This window comes from Portunus trituberculatus, chromosome 38 (genome assembly GCF_017591435.1).
Source record: "Portunus trituberculatus isolate SZX2019 chromosome 38, ASM1759143v1, whole genome shotgun sequence".
Classification (NCBI taxonomy): domain Eukaryota; kingdom Metazoa; phylum Arthropoda; class Malacostraca; order Decapoda; family Portunidae; genus Portunus; species Portunus trituberculatus.
Window position 1 is genome coordinate 1,666,861 of NC_059292.1, and position 20,567 is coordinate 1,687,427.

A 20,567-nucleotide genomic window follows, 5' to 3' on the forward strand; every position below is an offset into this window, starting at 1 on the left:
GCTTTGGTTAAACTAGGCAAAACAAGCAAATTCATGTAATAATGTAACCTCTATTCTTTTTGCCATCACCCAATGCTTTTTCCTCTCCATCTTACAAAGCAGTAATTTACAATAAAAATTGTTACTATCAGTGTAGTTGTATGAATTTCGTATGTAATACTAATTTCATCCTTGAAACTGATGAAGACTATTAACCAGTATTTGTCAGATGATGATGGGGTTGATTGCATTTACTTTCATTAATATCTGTTTTTCCATATTGTGAGACATTGTTCTTGTGTATGCAGATAATTGAGCATTTTACATGAGGGGGTAATTTCAAGCTTTTATTTTACATTTTATTCCACAGGACAAGAGCAGACATTTTTACACCATCACCTGAGCCCTGAACTACCTCATCCTGTTGGAAAAACTCTGCACATTGATTGTGCTGTCACTAATCGTAACTACAATGTCACCCTGAAGATAAATGGCAGAGATGTATGCATTATTAGTGTTATTATCCTACTTTTTTTTTTTTTTTTTTGTGTGTGTGTGTGTGTGTGTGTGTATTTACCTAATTGTATTTACCTAATTGTAACATACGGGAAAAGAGCTATGCTCGTACTGTCCCGTCTCCATATCTACTAATGTCCAGCTTTTTCTTAAAATCATGAATATTCCTTGCGTTGACCACTTCCACGTCTAAACTATTCCATGCTTCCACCCTTCTATGAGGAAGCTATATTTTTCACATCTCTCCTATAAGTGGCCATTTTAGTTTTTTCCCATGCCCTCTCGACATTCTTTCATTCCACATACACAGATCTTCCCTATCCATTTTTCCATGCCAATCATCACTCTGTATATTGCTATCAGGTCTCCCTTTCTCTTCTGTTTTCCAGGGTCGGAAGTTGCATTCTTTTCAGTCTGTCTTCATAAGTCAAATCTCTTAAGTCAGGCACCATTTTTGTTGCAGCCCTCTGTACTTTCTCTAGTTTCCTTATGTGTTTCTTTAAGTTCGGAGCCCACTGTATTGTTGCATATTCAAGCCTTGGTCTTATCATTGCAGTAATTATTTTCTTCATCATTTCTTCATCTAAATATACGAACGCCACTCTTATGTTCCTCAATAAGTTCAATACTTCTCCAATTATTTTGTTTATATGTCTCTCTGGCGATAGGTCATTGGTAATTGTCACCCCAAGGTCTTTTTCTTCATGACTGGTTTTATGTCTTCATTTCCTATCTTGTACATACTCCTGATTCTTCTTTCACTCTTGCCAAACTCTAATTTCTTGCATTTTGTCGTGTTGAACTCCATTTGCCATGTACAGCTCCATTTCCATATTCTGTCCAAGTCTTCCTGGAGTAGTTCGCAATCTTTGTCACATCTCACTTTTCTTAACAATTTTGCATCGTCTGCAAATAGGCTCACATAACTGGACACCCCATCCACCATGTCATTTATGTAGACCGCGAACATTACTGGTGCCAACACTGATCCCTGTGGAACTCCACTCTCCACCAAGCCCCATTCTGATGGTCTGTCCTTAATTATTGTTCTCATTTCTCTTCCTACCAAAAGTCTTCCATCCATTTTAGTAAACTGCCATGCACTCCTCCTACCATTTCAAGTTTCCAGATCAGTCTCCGGTGTGGTACCTTATCAAAGGCCTTTTTTAAATCCAGATATATTCCATCAGCCCAACCATCTCTTTCCTGTATTACATCTATCACCCTCGAATAGTAACATATCAGGTTTGTCGTGCATGAACGCCCTTTTCTAAAACCAAATTGACACTCACAAAGTATGTCATTTTTCTCCAAGAAGTCTGTCCATCTATTCTTCACCACCCTCTCACACATCTTAGCTACCACACTTGTAAGTGACACTGGTCTATAGTTCAATGGGTCTCTCTTGTTACCTGATTTATAAATTGGGACAATGTTAGCTCTTTTCCAGTCTTGGGGCACTACACCTTCCCTTAATGAGGCATCAATTACTTCACAAACTTTTTCTGCCAGTTGCTCCCTGCATTCTCTTAAAATCCATCCTGATACCCCATCAGGTCCCACAGCTTTTCTCACTTCTAAACTCCCCATCATATTCTTGATCTCCTCCACAGTTACTTGAAACTCCTTCATAATCCCTTTCTGTTCCATTACCAGTGGTTTGTCAAAAGCAGTCTCCTTTGTGAATACCTTCCGAAAGCATCCATTCATAGCCTCTGCCATTTCCCTGGGATCCTCACTGCATACTCCATTTACTTCTAAACTTTCAATACTTTCTCTATTTTTGATGTTGTTGTTCACATGTCTGTAAAAAAGCCTTGGTTGGTCTTTACATTTATCAATTATATCCTTTTCTTGTTTCTTTCTTTCTTCTCTTCTAATCAACACATATTCATTTCTTGCTCTTTTGTAACTTTCCCACTGCTTAATCCGTCTTTTCCTTCACCTCTTCCATGCATCCTCTTTTCTTGTTCTAGCCTTTTCACATCTATCGTTAAACCAGTCCTGCTTTCCAACTTCTCTATGTTGTCTTATTGGTACAAATTTTTTCTCACCTTCTTTGTATATTTTTATAAATTCCTTCCACTTTTCATTTGCTCCCTTAGCAATCTTGAATTTCATCCAATTTGTCTCTTGAAAGAATTTCTTTAGGTTTGTGTGTGTGTGTGATAAGTCACACTGAAAAATTAAAGTTACATGTATTTCCCATATTGTATCAATTTGTGAATGACTGAATCTGAATATTGAGGGATGACTGTGTTTAATAAGTAGTTCATTAATTTTTCAACAAGGAAGTAGTGCATCAAAAATGACACTTTTATTGGTACTTGTTGAGTGATGAGTCACTGCTATGCATCAGTATAATACCAAGTTTAAAAGCAAAATACTATTGTGATGCTCTTTGCAAATACACTCACATAGTGTTGACTTTTTCTCGCTTTCTAGTAGACCCAATGTTTTGATAAATTGTTCTCTCTTCCTTTTAGGTTACCAAAGAGGACCGAGTGAAGTATGACCCTAGAGAAGGATTTTCAATAGAAAATGTTACAATGGAAGATGAAGGATTATACGTATGTGAGAGTGGAGAAAAGATGCAGGGAGTAAGAATTACTATCAGCAATGTCAGTAAGTGGATCTTCTTGCTTTATTGTTGTGATGTATATTATTCTATTAACAAAACATAATTACAAGAAATGAATTGTAGGTACTACTGGCTAATGTAAAGCAATGAAAGATTCATTATTTTCAAGTACAGGCAACCCCTGCTTAAAGAACGGGTTACGTTCCTAAAAAGCGTTTGTTAAGCGAATTTTCATTAAGCGAACCAATTGTAACAAGTTAAACCCCTGACTTGAACTTAAATTGAGGGTAAACAAAGCGAGAGTGCATCATAGTACAGTGAAAGGTTTAATGAAAGTAAAAATGATAAAGTTGAACATTTAGGCAGTTTAATTTAAGTCATTATAATGTACACTAATGTATGTATGTAAGTAACTTTATAATGTTGATGATCTTAACTTTATGAAGGGAGGAAGAGTGGAGTGGGAAAGACACTAACCGGCAACCTGTGGAATGTAAACATATCTCATACAAAACTTATGTACCACATTTCCACAATGCTTTCCATTTTATCCATTACAGAGTCATGAGTTCAGGTGGTTCTTTTAGCATGCAAGGAAGATATGGTCTCACCAGCCTTATTAATAGAGTCAGGTGACTTGAAAATAGTAGAGACAGTAGATGGAGTCAAGCCATGGTGGCAAGCCATGTTATAAATTTTCTCGCCTCATTTTTGTGAATAATATCCAGCTTCACTTCGAGAGTAAGAGATTTCCTAGTCTTCTTAGCAATGCTCAGCAACATTGCAGGGCATTTTGGGGGCATGTTGAGCGAGGGAAGATGAGCTGCTGCTGACGCTGTTATTGTTTTGAACTAGGGGAGTGAGCTGTGCGCATTTTGTCCACGAGAGGCGCTGGTGTATTCAAAAGCCTGCTGGCTTGTGTGATACAGCAGGGCTTTTAAACTTGGAAAAAAATTACCTGCATAAAATTTTGTTAAAGTGAGTTTGGTGTTCGTGAAATGAGCAGATGGTAGTAAAAGGAAACCTTCGTTTTGGCACCGTTACTGTTTGCTGTTTACATAAATGATATGATGAAAGGAGTGAATAGCTATATGAGTTTGTTTGCGGATGATGCCAAATCAATGAGGAAAATAACTAAGAAAGAAGACTGTGAGGCATTGCAGAGGGACTTAGACAAGATCTGGGAGTGGAGCAGAGAGTGGCAAATGGAATTTAATATCAAGAAGTGTGGAGTGATGAATTTTGGTAAGAGCAGTATGAGACCAGTGTACAGATATAAGATGGGGGATGAGGAATTGGAAATAAAGACTGAAGAGAGAGATCTGGGAATAACTGTGATGGAGGAGCTCTCATCAGAGGTTCATGTAAAGAGGAAATCTGGTGAAGTGTACAATTTAGTAAGGAACATAAGAACTGCATTCTGCTACATGGATGAAGAGATGATCAAGAAGTTGATTGTTACAATGATTAGACCCAGGTTGGAGTATGCAGCGGTACTTTGGTCTCTAAGAATGGCAAGGGATAAGAGGAAGCTGGAATGTGTGCAGAGGGCTGCGACGAAGCTGCCCCAAACTTTGTGAATCTGTCTTATGAGCAGAGACTGGAAAAATTTAGTCTGCCGACACTGGAAAAAAGAAGGGAGAGAGGAGACCTTATCACTATGTATAGGATTCTGTCTGGCAGTGAGAAGTTGGACTGTGATAATCTGGTGGTGAGGGATATGAGTAATGGGAGGAAGCATGGGAGAAAGGTGAAGATGAGTGTGTGTACAAAGGACATAAATAAATACAGTTTTCCACAAAGAATTGTGGGGATCTGGAATGGGCTGGAGAAAGAAGTGGTTGAAGCAAAAACAATTCACGGATTTAAGGAAAAGTTAGATAAGAGTAGATATAGAGACGGGACAGCACGAGTTTGAACTCCTCCTCCTGTAAACAACAACTAGGTAAATACACACACACACACACACAGAGAGAGAGAGAGAGCGTGAGAAACGGCCCAGCTTGGTACCGCTCAGCTCCGAACCCGGACCATACAGTGCACCCAACGTGTCACTATAGTCTGACCAGCCTTAATTTACGGCCATGGGGGGGCGAGCGTCTCTGTACAGTGTTGCCACGTTTTCACTACTGTTCTGTTAATCTCTCTCTCTCTCTCTCTCTCTCTCTCTCTCTCTCTCTCTCTCTCTCTCTCTCTCTCTCTCTCTCTCTCTCTCTCTCTCTCTCTCTCTTACTAAAGAATCAAAGGTAAGCAGAGAGTCATTTATAATTGTGTATATATATATATATATATATATATATATATATATATATATATATATATATATATATATATATATATATATATATATATATATATATATATATATATATATATATATATATATATATATATATATATATATATATATATATATATATATATATATATATATATATATATATATATATATATATATATATATATATATATATATATATATATATATATATATATATATATATATATATATATATATATATATATATATATATATATATATATATAAAAGTGAGTAGCACGAGGTCAGTCACGTCGCCACTACAATGTGTCAAGGCCACCAGCTGGGTGTGGAAGAGTTGCCGCTCACAAGTGAAAAATGCTTCTTCTTTTTTCACTTAGGTATTGGCATATACCTACTATTTTGTAAAAATAGAAACTACACATTAGCTTGGCTTACGAATTATGAATGCGATTATGCCTCACCCTTGAAATTACTGTAAAAGCCAGTAAATGTGAGCATTTTATCTTATAATTATAGCAACATCTGGTACTACAAGGTGAGGCTATTCGGCCTGGCCAGGCTGGGTTCATCAGTATTGCCGCCACTCACAAGACTTCTACTATTTTTTTTTTTTTTTACTTTGGATAATAGATTATTTCTTTTTTCCATGCTCATTATCTTATATCTGTAACGCTGATATTATTACACACCCTAAACATACGCTAAGTACCATTATAAGTTACTACAGTTGATATCAGCAACACTGTTGAATATGTATGCCATGTTTGTATGGTACTATATAGTTTTTTATGCATATGATGGTTACTGTTGATTCAGCCATCTATATACACAAGTCGAAATTTTATACATCTGAATTGATGGTATTTGCGATGCCTTGTACACCAATACCTTCCATTTCACATCGCATTTTTTGGAAACGTGGCAGCACTGTAGAGTTCCCCTCCCCATAGCCGTAAATTAAGCCCGGTCAGACTATAGTTCCCCGCGCTTTCCAAAGCCCACGAAGTTTTGTTGGCCTTTTTCTTGCTCTATTTATTTATTTACAGATTCAAAACTTTGGTATTATTGCATTTTAGATGTTTGCCATTCATGGCATACAATTCAAAATATATTTTCTCTGACATGGGAATGTTTATATTTCAAGCTCACCAAAGCATTTAGCAATTAGGAATTAGCAATTTAAAGGTTAATAAATCAGTCGCTCCCCACTCCCCGATCCCTGCCCCTCCTTCCTCACCCAGTGATAGGTACTGTACCACGTAGTACTGCGTGTGAGTGCTTACTTTTAATAACTGCAATAATGTTATCGTGTAATGTTTATCAATGAATTGCATACTAGTTGATACAATCTGTCTTAAATGTAAGATTGCAAAACATAATATTAAAACATTCGGTATTTAGCCAAGTGGCACCTCCGGCTGCTGCAGCAAGCCAGCAACAGTCATTGTCACCTCATAAAAAACACAATGGACTATCGCGTGTCTCTCAGAAATTTTAAAATCATCTTACAGGTAAACAAAACCTTAAAATGCATATTAGTATATAACATTTTCTACTTAGAAATGCATGTTCTCTCACCTTTTTCAATATTTACAGAAAGTCGTGTTACATCCTGTATACGTATATGCACTATATCCGCAGGGTACACTGGTGTACCAATACGTTATGGTTTTTAATGCTCCATACTACGAAACACTATCTCAGGAATGTTGAGTTGCCATCCGCGGTTAACGTGTTAACATAATGAAAGAAATAGATGACAACAACCTAACATTTGGTGTGGGGTTGTCATGGTAAACATGGGGCTGTCAAGGAGGGCCGTCATGGTCAGGGGTTGTCTTGACCAGGAAACGACTGTAGGATGTGTTCAAAATAAAATAATCTTTCACTGTACTTATACATTTTGCATTAAACACATTTCTATTATGCTTATTAATGCTTTTATAAATAAACTTACAAAGACATTAAAATGACTATGAAAAAGGGAAATGTTTAAACAAAATTGTTTCATTACCACCTTCTTCCTCTGTTTTGCTACTTCCTCCTCTGTGTCACCATTGTCATCGTCTGTCTTCGATTCTATTAATTGAATTGGTGTGTGCAGTCTGAAGAAGCTTGTCATTGATTGCTGTTTTTCTTTGAGAAAAACCTCATAGCACATAATTTTTTCCATGACCCCTCTGATGAAGGCAGTGATTCTTTCAATATTTGGGTCATTTTCTTCAAGAATTTTCATTGACTATGCCAACAAGTCCATACACTCAGACAAGTTGGTGCTGTGAGGGCCCGACCGCATTTTCAAACTGAGCACCAGACTCAATTTCAAACTGCGCGCTAGAGAGTTCCACAGCTGGCCGATAGGTGGGAGCTCCGCTTTTCTCATGCCTCATTTGCAGTCTGCCAGCACTGAGTACAGACGGAATCTCTTCAATCTGCTTAAAATTCACCAAGATGGCCCCAAAACGTCCTTCATCTTCTTCTGCATGTGGGGTTATTTTTGATAAGTGGATTTTTGATAAAGTGGTAAAACTCACCCAAAGTCCCCATTTTGAGTCCCCATTTACAGCTGCAACATCGCCACCTTCACGAGAATCAGCACTCCTCGAACCACTACCCCCTAAAACTCCGGGACGTTTGGTTTTTCGCTCGCGCTAACTCGGGAAGTTTGGCGAGAAACGCACAAAATAGCCTCTATTTACATACTGATTACAATTGGAAATTCAAGAAACGAGTGAGTACAAATGGTACATACTGATTACAATTGGAAATTCAAGAAACGAGTGAGTACAAATGGTGTTTTGCCAACAAGCAACTCTTTCTCTTTGCAATGCAAAAAAACAAAAGTCTCTAGATACTATGGTTACCAAAATATCACACGTTGAATAAGGTGGTATAATCGGTGTACGTGGCCTTGCGTCTGATCGGCGCCAGCGGCCTTGGCTACAGTGATAGAAAACGGGCCCCTTGTATCCTCTCTCTCTCTCTCTCTCTCTCTCTCTCTCTCTCTCTCTCTCTCTCTCTCTCTCTCTCTCTCTCTCTCTCTCTCTCTCTCTCTCTCTCTCTCTGGTGATAGTGGTAGAATGCCCTCCCCCTCGGTGGTTGAACCTCCTATATCCGTATCAGAGACAAGAACATCGCTATCTTCGCTTTCTATTATTGTAGAAACTGTTAATTCCAATGCCCTTTCGATACCACTCTCATTCAAAAGTTGTCTCCCTGCAACATCGCAACATGACGAGAGACCCAAGTTGTAGAAGTAAGGCGCGCGGAAGAGGTGACAGAATCGGACACCGTGGAATCACTTTCGCTCTCATCATCCATCGTGGAAGTTGGTGACACACTGACCTATAGCACATGTTTACTCCCGATGAGTGTTGCCAACTCACAAGCAAAGAAAATGGGAAGAAAATAGCCAAAATATAGCCTAAAATGCCCAAATGTCGATTGACGCACCCTGAGTCTTGCATGATGAACGTCTATCGACGTTCCCGAGTAGGAGGGGCTAGTGGAGGCCATGGTGATAGTGAAACTCACTAAACAGCGAGGATGGGAGCACAAAAAATGAGTTCACATGCTGTATTAATAGCTCAAGTGTCGAGCGGGAATGTTAGAGGCACTGTGGGGCTGACGTCACGGCTAAACAGACATGCGATTGGCTCAGAGCGAGCGCAAGGCGGGACAATTGGCTCAGAGCGAGCGGGAGGCGGGACAGTGTAGCTCGGTACATTCACTAAATATGAGAGTAAATCGCTATACTTGAGGGCTTGGCCTTTTTCCAGACACTCGCTAAATAAGGGTTTTGCTAAGCTGAATTTTGCTAAATTCGGGGGCTTACTGTATATATATTTCTATAATATATATATATATATATATATATATATATATATATATATATATATATATATATATATATATATATATATATTATAAATGTCATGCATGGTAGGAACTCACCTTTGTTTTGTAACAATTTCTAATCACATTATTTTAGTTGTTTCTGAGTGATCTTGTATTCTGCCTTGGGTGTAGCTATAGACTCCATATGTTGTCCTCAAGATTTTATTGCTCCTCCCACCATCTCTGTCACCACCAATCACATCAATGAGCTACACCATGGCCTGGCCTCTACACCCACATCACAGTCCTCCCTACCCTATGATCCCTCCCTTAATCCTTGTCCATCTCCTTATTCCATACCCATACCATGGAGAGGAGTGAGTATGGGGTTCATTACATGCTTTTAATTATGTTTTATGATCCATTCAGATAGTGAAATCTTCAAAGTTAATAGAATTGAGTTAGAAGAGAATAACCATCATCAGGTGTTGCACAGGTTTATTTTATTTATTTATTTATTTATTTATTTTGCAAATTGAGTGATTGATTTTATAATTCTGATAATTAAGAAAATGTCTATGCTGTTATTTTGACTCAATAATTTCTTTGACAGCAAAACAGAGCCTGCCATTTCCAAGTATTGATAAAGGAAAGAACCAGCATTTTGTCAAAGGTCAAAAATTTTCCTTGACATGCACTGTCCTTGACCGTAGTCTGAATTTTACATGGACATACCCAAATACAAGAGTTGTAAGTACCAGTGCTCTTATGAAATTGTGTAAAACATGCTTTGAGTTGATTAGTAGAAGGCTGTGTAACTGACTGGACCATTGGAACATTAGTGATTGACATGGATTGAGCTTGAGTTGTAGCATGTTTTATTTGGTGCCTACTGCAAGTTTAGTAGGCAGATGGTATTCATGGAAGAAATTCTCATGATTTGGAATTTTTCATCAGTATTTTGTATGAAAGATTGAAGATCTGCATAAAAATTTGCTTGCATACAGTACAGTAATTCAAAAGCACTACATAATCATTTGCACTTTGGTAAAACTATGATAAGGTATTTAATAATCTTGATAAGTCATTTATTTCAGACACATAATTGGACCAGTTCGACTACTAAAAAGGGCAATGTTGTATACTACAACAACATTCTGAAGGTATTAAATGCCTCAGAAAGTGACACTGGTCGCTACACTTGCAGCATCAGCTCTAAAGGCTTTTTACCAAGCTCTGCTTCTGTTAATATTACAGTCTTAGGTAAGATATTTTTGTTATTGATTTTTGTAGATGAGGTGTTGCATTGAGTATTCACATTAGCAAAAAATTTGCTGTTTTGGACCTATGTGTGTGTGTCTGGTATGTCCTTACCTATCCCTCATCATCAGAGAAAATTGTCTCTCTGGTAACACTTTTTTTAAGATGGTCACTGGCCAAGGACAATAAAGATTTGAGCAATAAAAAGGTCTGACTTGAATTGCAACTACCAAAGCAGTGGCAAATAGAATGACCAAATATTAGAGGATAAATGTCTCAAAACCTTAAATTGAAAGTCATAGGAAGGAGGAAATATGGAAGAAGACAGAGAAATTAATATCTTTCCATAGCATATTTTGTAATTCATCTATATTAATGTAATTTTCTGTTGTTTTAGTGTTTTATATTTGTGAAACCATGCCAGAATAAGAATTTAGTCTTAAAAAAAATGTTCGGTTCAATGTGTCTTATTCTCATTGTGTGAGCTGTCTTCAGAATGTAACCCTCACATGTAACAAATACTTGATGTACATCATTACAGTAAATTTTTTTAGTGTAAGACAATGACTATTAGTGAAATGAGGAGATAATATTGAAGTATGTGAAAGCAAAGGAAGAAAAGAGAGATTTAAACTGATTGGATTTAGATGGAAGAACATGAATAAATGAGACCTTTCTGTCTTGACTTTTCTCGAGACATATCCTAGGAATATGCATCAGATAATGAATAAGGAGACAAATAGATAGATGTACCTATAGATTCCTAACATATTCATCTTTCCAGAGAGTATGGATTCTTTTCTTAACATCATAAGTGCTGATACAATTAAAGCACATGAAGGGCAGAAAGATGCATTTAAGTGGAAGACTACTGTACAGTCCTACCCAACTTTACCTGACATCAGATACACTAATTGGAGAGGTCAAGTGTTGAATAAGACAGAAAAGGTAAGATATCAAAAGTTTATGTGGATGCTTTTTGGTTTCAGAAACATGTTTTGTGCTTGTCAAAGTGTGCAAGTTATTTATTTGTAACAAAAGAAAACATGAAAAAAAAGCACAGAATACAGTTTGTACTCTGGAAGAAACTAATTACACTGCTCTTGTATCACAGTCAGTGTTTCAGTACATGACAAAAGTCTTTCCAACCTTCTCCACATATCTGTATTATTGTTAATGTATTCTAAATCACCTTTCATAACACATCTTTATGTAATTCTCTATTTGCTATATCTTATTTTATTCTAAGATTAATTTAATTAAGTTTCACTGTAATGTTTAATATCGCTGTAATGAAATTGTCATTAAGATGCATTGATTAGAAAATTGAATATAAAGATTTCAGGAATCCTACTAGACACAATAGTAATCAAAAATTTTCTTTTTACAGATTGATATTGATTATGATGAACCACAAGGATTATCATGGCTCTATATAAAAAACATATCTAGCTCAGATTTTGGAAATTATTCCATCACAGTAACTGTCACTGATAAAGAAATTGAAAAATCTGCCTCAGCCACTGTGAGGTTAGAAGTCAGCAGTAAGTGTTTTACATTTCAACCATTCCATGACTGATGATGATATGAATACAAGAAAGTATAATCAGGTGCAGGTAGATTGTAACTCAGATTGGTTTTAAATTACTTGTGCAAGTGCTATGTATAAAATATTCCATAATTTTAGTCGGGTTACTTTAGTGGTTGGTCATGTAGTGTTGTATATACTTGTGTTGTAAGTTTTCATATAGTGAATTGAGGAACTTGCAGGATAATTATGATTATATTTTCACAATCCAAATGTATGCATAGAAATCTGCATAGATGCTGTACTCGTATGTGTTGATATGCTAGATTGATAATATATCCATATGTTCATGCACCCACACACACACAAGAAATATCAGATGAAATATCTGATATTTCATCTGATATTTCAATTGTAATTGAACCCTCTAAAGGTGGAGACTCCTTTAAATCATTTCTCCTCTAGTTTCACATTTTCATGCAAATTGTTTTTTCTATTATGAATTCAGGTTTGACTGAATTAATTGTTTTAAGTGTAAGAGCAACATCATTATCTGTCATCCCTCATTATTCAGTAATAGACCTGATGTCTCTAGGTCACTTGGTTTTTCTTCCCACATAGACTTGTATTTGGATGGCTATGTACTGTTTACATGATGAGCTGTTTATGATTTTGTTTACAAAAGTGTTGGACTTCCTTCTTTATTCAAAACTTCAATCTGGTTTAGTCTGATAGTCTTGTTGTTGATGGTTGACATGAACATGTTCAACAGCCTTCATCTACTCTGTTGCTTCTTAGTTTGTAATGAAGTAATTATCAGAATTCTAGGAACTGTAGTCATCAAATCATTATCTTGCTTTTCAGGTCCTCCCCATATGAAGATGACAGGTGTAGGTGATCTTGAGTATGTTTCTGAAGGGCAGGAATTTAATGTTACCTGCCAGGCTCAAGGCTTCCCAGATGTTGACGTTACTTTGCTGTTTCAAAACTGTTCCAGTACAAAACTGTCCTCCTGCTCATCCCCCACCACCATTGAGGTAATGATACTTATGAATTGTGCCCGTACAATGGAACCTCAGTTTACGAACTTAATTAATTCCGGAAGCCATTTCATGAACCAAAATGTTCATGAACCTAAAATTTGAGAGAGCAACTTGGCATGTACCCTACGGTCCCTGCAGCACTTATCCTCTATCAAGTGCTTCTGTGCGCCTCTCACCTGGAATAAACAAAGGATCGTCATTGCTTCAGTAACAGTGTCTAACTGACAGCAAGTCGGCATATACTGATCTTCTTGACAATGTTTATTATGCATCACTAGCTGTCCTGGAGGTGAGGTGTCTCTGTATTGTGATCAGCTGTGATGACAAATATGGCAGCACAAATAAGCATCTCGCAGAATCTTGTGACTCATGAGACTTGCCTTACCAGCAAAGCTTCTTGGAAATAATCTTTATTCTAGTGTTCCACATTTGTAATAAGATTCTTATTTTCTATTTTTCTGTGTGTGGATTGAACAGTAGTATTCTTTTCAAGATGCTTTGCTGGTATGACTTTCTTTATTTCTATTGTATGAGTAATATGCTTCACCTTCTTACCACCACTATCACTAACACATTTTATTTTCTTGGGAGGCATAATGACAGCCAATTTAATGCAGAAAGAAAAAAAATAGAATACAACTACAAGAACAACTGACACTTCCTGCGACACCATCTTGCATCAATGCCACCAACTCTGTTCATAGACCAAATTTTCATCCATAGACCCAGACAGACAAAATTTGTAAAAAAATTTTGTTTGTCAACTGATTTGTTCATGCACAGGGATATATGTGAACTGAGGTTCTACACATTTATCTCTCTCTTTCTCTCACTTTTTTTTTTTTCCTCTCACTTTTTTTTTCCTCTCTCTCTCTCTCTCTCTCTCTCTCTCTCTCTCTCTCTCTCTCTCTCTCTCTCTCTCTCTCTCTCTCTCTCTCTCTCTCTCTCTCTCTCTCTCTCTCTCTCTCTCTCTCTCTCTCTCTCTCTCTCTCTCTCTCTCTCTCTCTCTCTCTCTCTCTCTCTCTCTCTCTCTCTCTCTCTCTCTCTCTCTCTCTCTCTCTCTCTCTCTCTCTCTCTCTCTCTCTCTCTGTATATATATATATATATATATATATATATATATATATATATATATATATATATATATATATATATATATATATATATATATATATATATATATATATATATATATATATATATATATATATATATATATATATATATATATATATATATATATATAGACACACACACGGTGAAGACTGAATACTTGAATATCTTTGAAGACAAACTTTTCAATACCCAAATGCAAAAGTTCAACTTGGTACATTAAAAGATATCTGATACTCAAATGTCTGCACATGTGGTTGAAAAGAAAGGTGGGGGGTGGAGTCCACAAGACTTGTTGGTAACGCTTCGGTAATAACAAAGATTAGTGAAAGAAAAGGTCTGATGGCAACATTGCAACGAGGTGTTAGGAAAGTGGCCATGGTTTATGGTTGAATGTTTATTTCATAGCAGCAGTTAATAGAGTAGCAGGAAGTTCACAAATATGGTGGTGATTGTGGCTGCTGGCCGCTGGCCATTGATCTCACCTATTGGTGAGCTGGCAGCACAAAGAAATTTGCTTTCTCATCTTGATATTTATTTTTGCTGTTCTATGAAAGATTTTATGTGCATCACAATATCATAATTCTTGTGTGGTAAAGTTTGGATGAGGCTAAGAAATTGGTTATTTTGTGCACATCAATAAATACAGCAATACTTCTCTTAATGAACAGGATAGGGCTGTCAAAGCTGTTCATATAGTAAAAATTCGTTAAGAGAACGTAATTTTCCCATAGGAAATAATGGAAATAGGGAGGATGCGTTCTGGGCTGCTCCCCAACATACCACATGGGTTAAAAAAAAAATTATATATATTTCTATTAGCTTTTTACAAACCTTGCCCCCAAGAAAGGATTGTTTTGTAATGCACAAAGCAAAATCTTACATGGAATACCACAGACAAAGCGAAGACTCACAGCGACTCAGCCGCTTCTTCTTCTTCTTCTTATGACCCTTTTAGCTTGCGTGTTGTCTTCCACCACGATATTAAATTTATGTTTCCACTCCTCTATTGCTTGCTATAATGGATATCATATCTTAGTATTCATATACACTCATGCCATGAGGATAACCTCGACTCCGTGGCACTGAGTGATAGTGAATTACTAATGAAGTATGTAACTGTATTTCATTAGTAATTCCACATTCATATCTCACATGCCACCACCCAGTTAAATACGCCACCACGCCAAATTCGCCGCAAACCTGCCAGGCAAAGTGTAAACCGACGCTACCCTGTGCGTTGCAGGTGGTGTCACACTACCACTTTTTCCGTTAACTTTTTCTGTCAACTTTCTGAAGACTGTCAACTTTTGTTGACACTGCTCGTCACACAAAGCTCGCTTCCGCCTGTGTCGTGTTTGTCAACTGTAAACAAACATGGCAGCCCCTTCATTTAAAAGACATTTAAAAATGGCTTCCTGACGGAAAGGTTATTTAATTATCAATAAATAACCTCAAAAACGACAGAGCAGCTCATCTTGGCCATTTGATACTTGGAAGTTCTGCCTTGGTGCATCTCACTGAGAAATGTAAACAAACAGCTCAACCACTTTTCACTGCTAGGCTGGAACAATATATATATATATATATATATATATATATATATATATATATATATATATATATATATATATATATATATATATACAGGCAACCCCAGCCTAATGAAGGGGTTACGTTCCTAAAAAACACTTTGTTAAGCGAACTGATTATAACAAGTTTAACCCCTGATTTGAACTTCCATTGAGAATAAACAAAGCTAGAGTGCATCATAGTACAGTGAAAAGTTTAATGAAAGTAAAAATTATGAAGTTAAACATTTAGGCAGTTTAATTTAAGTCATTATAATGTACACTAATGTATGTATGTACATAACTTTATAATGTTGATGATCTTAAATTTATGAAGGGAGGGAGAGTGAAACGGGAAAGACACTAACCGGCAACCTGTGGAATGTAAACAAAGGGCTCATCAGGGTACCGCATACAAAACTTATGTACCACATTTCCACAAGGCTTTCCATTTTATCCATTGTGGAGTCACGAGTTCAGGTGGTTCTTTTAGCTTGCAAGGAAGATACAATCTCACCAGCCTTCTTAATAGAGTCTGCTGACTTGAAAATAGTAGAGACAGTAGATACACTTGTAAGTGTATCTTTAAGTACTGATGACGAGGTCGCTGTGCGACTGATACAGGATAACCTAGATGGGCCCTGGTGGCCCTTTGTTATCCTATTATTTATGTTATGTTATATGTTATGTTATGAGTCAAGATGTAGGCAAGCAATGCTATAGTTTTCTCGCCTCTCGTGTCTGTGAATAATATCCAGCTTCACTTCGAGAGTAAGAGACTTCCTGGTCTTCTTATGAACACTAGGTCACATTGCAGGGCGTTTTGGTGGTAAGTTGAGCGAAGGAAGATCTTGATCTTGATGCTACAGGTGGCTCGGGATCGCTCCATAGCCAGGCCTTTGGATCAGCTGCTCCTGTAGAGGACAAAAAAGACAAAACAGAAAAAAAAGAAAGAAAAAAAAGTAGCATTTCTCTTCGTTAATGATCCCTACACCTCGCTCGCCACATTCTTTCCAGATACTCCTTCACAGCCTCCATCATCCTTTCATTCATCTCTCTACACAGTCCCAGCAGCAACACCATCCATTCCCTTCCTGTCTTCTCCACTCTCTCATTCCTATTATGCCCTAATTCACTCAAGATCACTTGCATTATCATATGCCTGTCTCTCTCATACTTCTCACACTCCAACATGACATGCTCCACCGTCTCGTCCTCCCCCATGTCACACATCTGGTACACCTTGCTGCAGGACTCAGACCTGCATTCACATCCATACACTGTGCCCTAGCTTTGAAGAGAAGATCACCACCCAGGCTTCCATCTTACCACCTCTCATACTTCGGGGCCTCTTTCACCTTGTACCATTCCAGAGTAGTCTTTCGTTCCATCCTATTCCTCCACTCATTCAGTCCCATACTCTTCACATCTCTGTCTATCTCACTCTTCCACTTCCTCGCATCCCATTCTGTTCCCACTCTGCCTCCTCTTGTCACAACCCATTCCAGTTCATTCTGATTCACCCCAGCAGTTCTCACTGCCCACCCAACCTGTAGACCATTCCTCTCTGTCATTCTCATACACCTTTTCCTCCATTTGCTTCCACTTTCACTCCACAGATACACCTTCCTTGCTATTCTTGCATCATCCATTCTCTCAAGCCTAATCATGTACCTAAGTGTCGCTTTTATAAGTCTTTCCCTAAAAGAGCTCCATCCCATATCCCCTCTTAAGGCTTCTACTGCCGTGTACCTCAGTGCATTCAGTGCCAGCCTAGCTTCTCTACACTGCCCCACTTCTAACTTGTCAATTTCACTCTCACCATACCATACATTATACTGGGGACAGCCACACTCTTCCACACTACTCTCAGCACGTCATACTTACTTGCTCTCATCCTTGCCGCGCTGGTTCACCAAGCTTATTTTTTCATTCTTTGACTTTTCACAGCCATTTGGACTCATCCACATCCCTAAGTACTTGTATTCTTGTGCCTGCTTCAACTCATTCTCTCCCAACCTCCATGCTGCATTACATTCATCCTCCGACCTATTCACAATCATGACCTTACTCTTCTCACTGCTAAACCCTAACTCCAAAATCTTTTCCATACCCATCAACCACATCCAGCAGACTTTGCAGCTCCTCTGCTGACTCACTCATAACCACTACATCATCTGCATAAAGAAGCACACCTATCTTATCATTCCCCACACTCACTCCTGCATTCATCCTTCTCATTCTTGCTGCTAACTCCTCTGTGTACAGGCTGAAAAGGGTTGGTGACAAAATACATCCTTGCCTAACTCCTCTCTCACTCCTCACCCAGTCTGTTTCTATATCTCCTAAACTGTACTTAGCTCTGGTATCAACATACATGCTACGCACTATGTTGACTATCTTGGCACTCAACCCAATCTTTTCTAGGACTCTACCTAGCATTTCTCTATTCACCCTATCATAAGCTTTCTCTATATCCAGGAAACCCAAATACAATTTACCTCCATCCCTCTTTTTTTCTCAATCATTTCATTCACCACAAACATGTTATCCTCAGCTCTCCTGTCCACACGGAAACCATTCTGCTCCTCACCTAATACTCCAGCTCTTTCAATCCACTTACACAATCTGGCATTCAACACCGCACTGAACACTTTGCCTACTGTATTGACTAACGCGATCGGCCTGTAATTTTTCAACTCATTCTTACTCTTGTGTCCGCCCTTATGCAGCAGAGTCACCCTGCACTCATTCCACATTCTTGGCACCCTCTCCTCCTCCCACACCTGGTTAAAAAGCTCAGTCATCCTGTCAATCACAACATCACCTCCATTTTTATACAGCTCATATGGTATTTCATCTGGCCCTGCTGCCTTCCCATTCTTCTGCCTTTTCACACACTTCTCCACCTCCTCCCTGCTGATCCTTTCATCCAGTTCATCTGCATTCCTTCTCTCCAGTGTCACACATCCTTCTCTCGCACCAAACACCTCACCTACACCACCCACTTCTTCCCAGAACTGTCTGATTGCCTCTCTCATTCCTTCCTTCTCTGTTACAACTTCACCATTCACCTTCAAACTCTCCACTCCAACACTGTCTGCCATATTCTCACCTCTCAAGAACTTGTACCATTCACGGCCACCTTCCATGCCTTTCTCTCTTAAAGATTCAATCACACTCCTTTCACACTTTACTTTGGCCTTCACTATCATTCGCTTTGTCATTCTCTGCTGCTTTACATACATTTCCCATGCATTCTGGTACTCATTCTCTGCCTCATCACTTTCATGCCTTTTTCCTCAGCCACCTACATTGTCTACTCCTTCTCTTTCGCTCCTTTCTAGCCTCTCTGATTTCATCATTCCACCATGGTTTACGTACTTTCTTTCTTCTTCCTACTCTCACATACCCTATCTTGCTCTCTGCAGCACTCCGCACATCCTCTACCAGTCTCTCATTCACGTGCTCCACATCATGTACACCTCCATCATCCCAGCTTCTTGCACTCAGGTCCACCTGGAAGTTTTCCCATCCTACATCTCTCAGTCTCCACTTTCTCTTCTTACTCATCACTTTCACTTCTTTCCTACCATGCAACAGGCACTCCACAACCAGCATATTGTGATCAGACACAATATCCACCATACCATCTTCATCTATCCACATGTGTGACACAATTTCATGCATTCTTCCATTCACCAACACATAGTCTATCGCTGACTCCTGCTCCCTTGCACTCCAAGTCACGCGTCCCTCAGCCAAAGTTACATTCAGATTCTCTAACTCCATTTCATCCACAAAATCCCCAAGCATCTCACCATTCCTGTTCACACGTTCTCCCAGAATTCCTACATGTGCATTCATATCACCCATCACCAGCACTCTCTCACAACTCTCTTCAATATGTCGTACTTCCTCCTGTTCTCCCTCTCAGCTCTTTCACCCATGACAGTCATGTACACCACCACCAGAACCATCTTCTCCACTCTGCCCCGATCATCTGTGCACTCCACTCTCACTGCCAACACATCGTCACTGCTCTCACATGTTCCCACACCAAGCTCCTCTACTTTCAGTCCACTTTCTTTCCTATAGAGAAAGGCTACGCCTCCTCCCTGTGTCTCCTGAGTCTTACGTCCCTTCCCAATCATCGCAAACTCACATCCTTCCATTTGTACCTCACCTCTCAGGTGCGTCTCTGTAAGCCCGACTATGTCGAACTTCCATTCCTGGAGCTCCCTGGAAATATCCTCAAACTTACCCACACCCCATCCTCTCACATTCATGCATCCAATCCTCACACTCTCACTTGCCTGGCTGGTGTCTTCTTCCTGGCGTGCTTTTGTCGTCTCCCGTCACTGGTCCATCGGCTGCAGCGACCTCGCCCTCACCCACTCACACAGCCGTCGACCCATCCTGGCAGTCCCTGCGTCGTTCAGGTGCACGCCGTCCTTCTCATACAAGCTGAACCGGTCTACCACGCCGTCCATGTCGATGAAGCTCAGCTTGCCTTTTTTCTCCTTCATCCACTCTATCTTCATTTTCAGCAGCTCCTCTTGCAGTCTTCTGTTGGTGGATCTTCTCAGACGCTCGTAGAACGGGCCTTCCCTGGATCTCTGCATGACACCCACGACGGCCACACTCATGCCCTTGCTTTCCATACTCCTCATGGCATCCACAACATTCCTCACCGTCTCATCTTGACCAACATATTCTAGGCCGTTTCCACCTCCTTGAATGATCAGCATCCCGTCCTCCATGCTGGCTGCTTCTTCCTCTACTTTCTTCCTGATGTCCGTGATCTTGGCACCACTCAGGCTGGTGCAGCCACTCTCTCTCATCCTGCACTTCA

General features: G+C 38.9%; 1 protein-coding gene across 3 annotated transcripts in view; it reads left to right on the top strand.

Annotated features, from left to right (window-relative positions):
* The window catches only part of LOC123515233 (vascular endothelial growth factor receptor 1-like), a 124,845-nt gene that overhangs the window by 30,936 nt on the left and 73,342 nt on the right, over positions 1–20,567 (top strand). For all 3 annotated transcript variants that reach the window (XR_006677838.1, XM_045273796.1, XM_045273797.1), the window contains 7 exons: positions 350–480; positions 2,982–3,120; positions 9,811–9,947; positions 10,295–10,460; positions 11,242–11,405; positions 11,848–12,001; positions 12,850–13,022. Coding sequence is in view for 2 of the 3 variants with exons in the window: in XM_045273796.1 (XP_045129731.1) it covers positions 350–480; positions 2,982–3,120; positions 9,811–9,947; positions 10,295–10,460; positions 11,242–11,405; positions 11,848–12,001; positions 12,850–13,022 (1,064 nt within the window). In the remaining variant the exon portion in view is untranslated. The remainder of the gene's footprint in view (positions 1–349; positions 481–2,981; positions 3,121–9,810; positions 9,948–10,294; positions 10,461–11,241; positions 11,406–11,847; positions 12,002–12,849; positions 13,023–20,567) is intronic.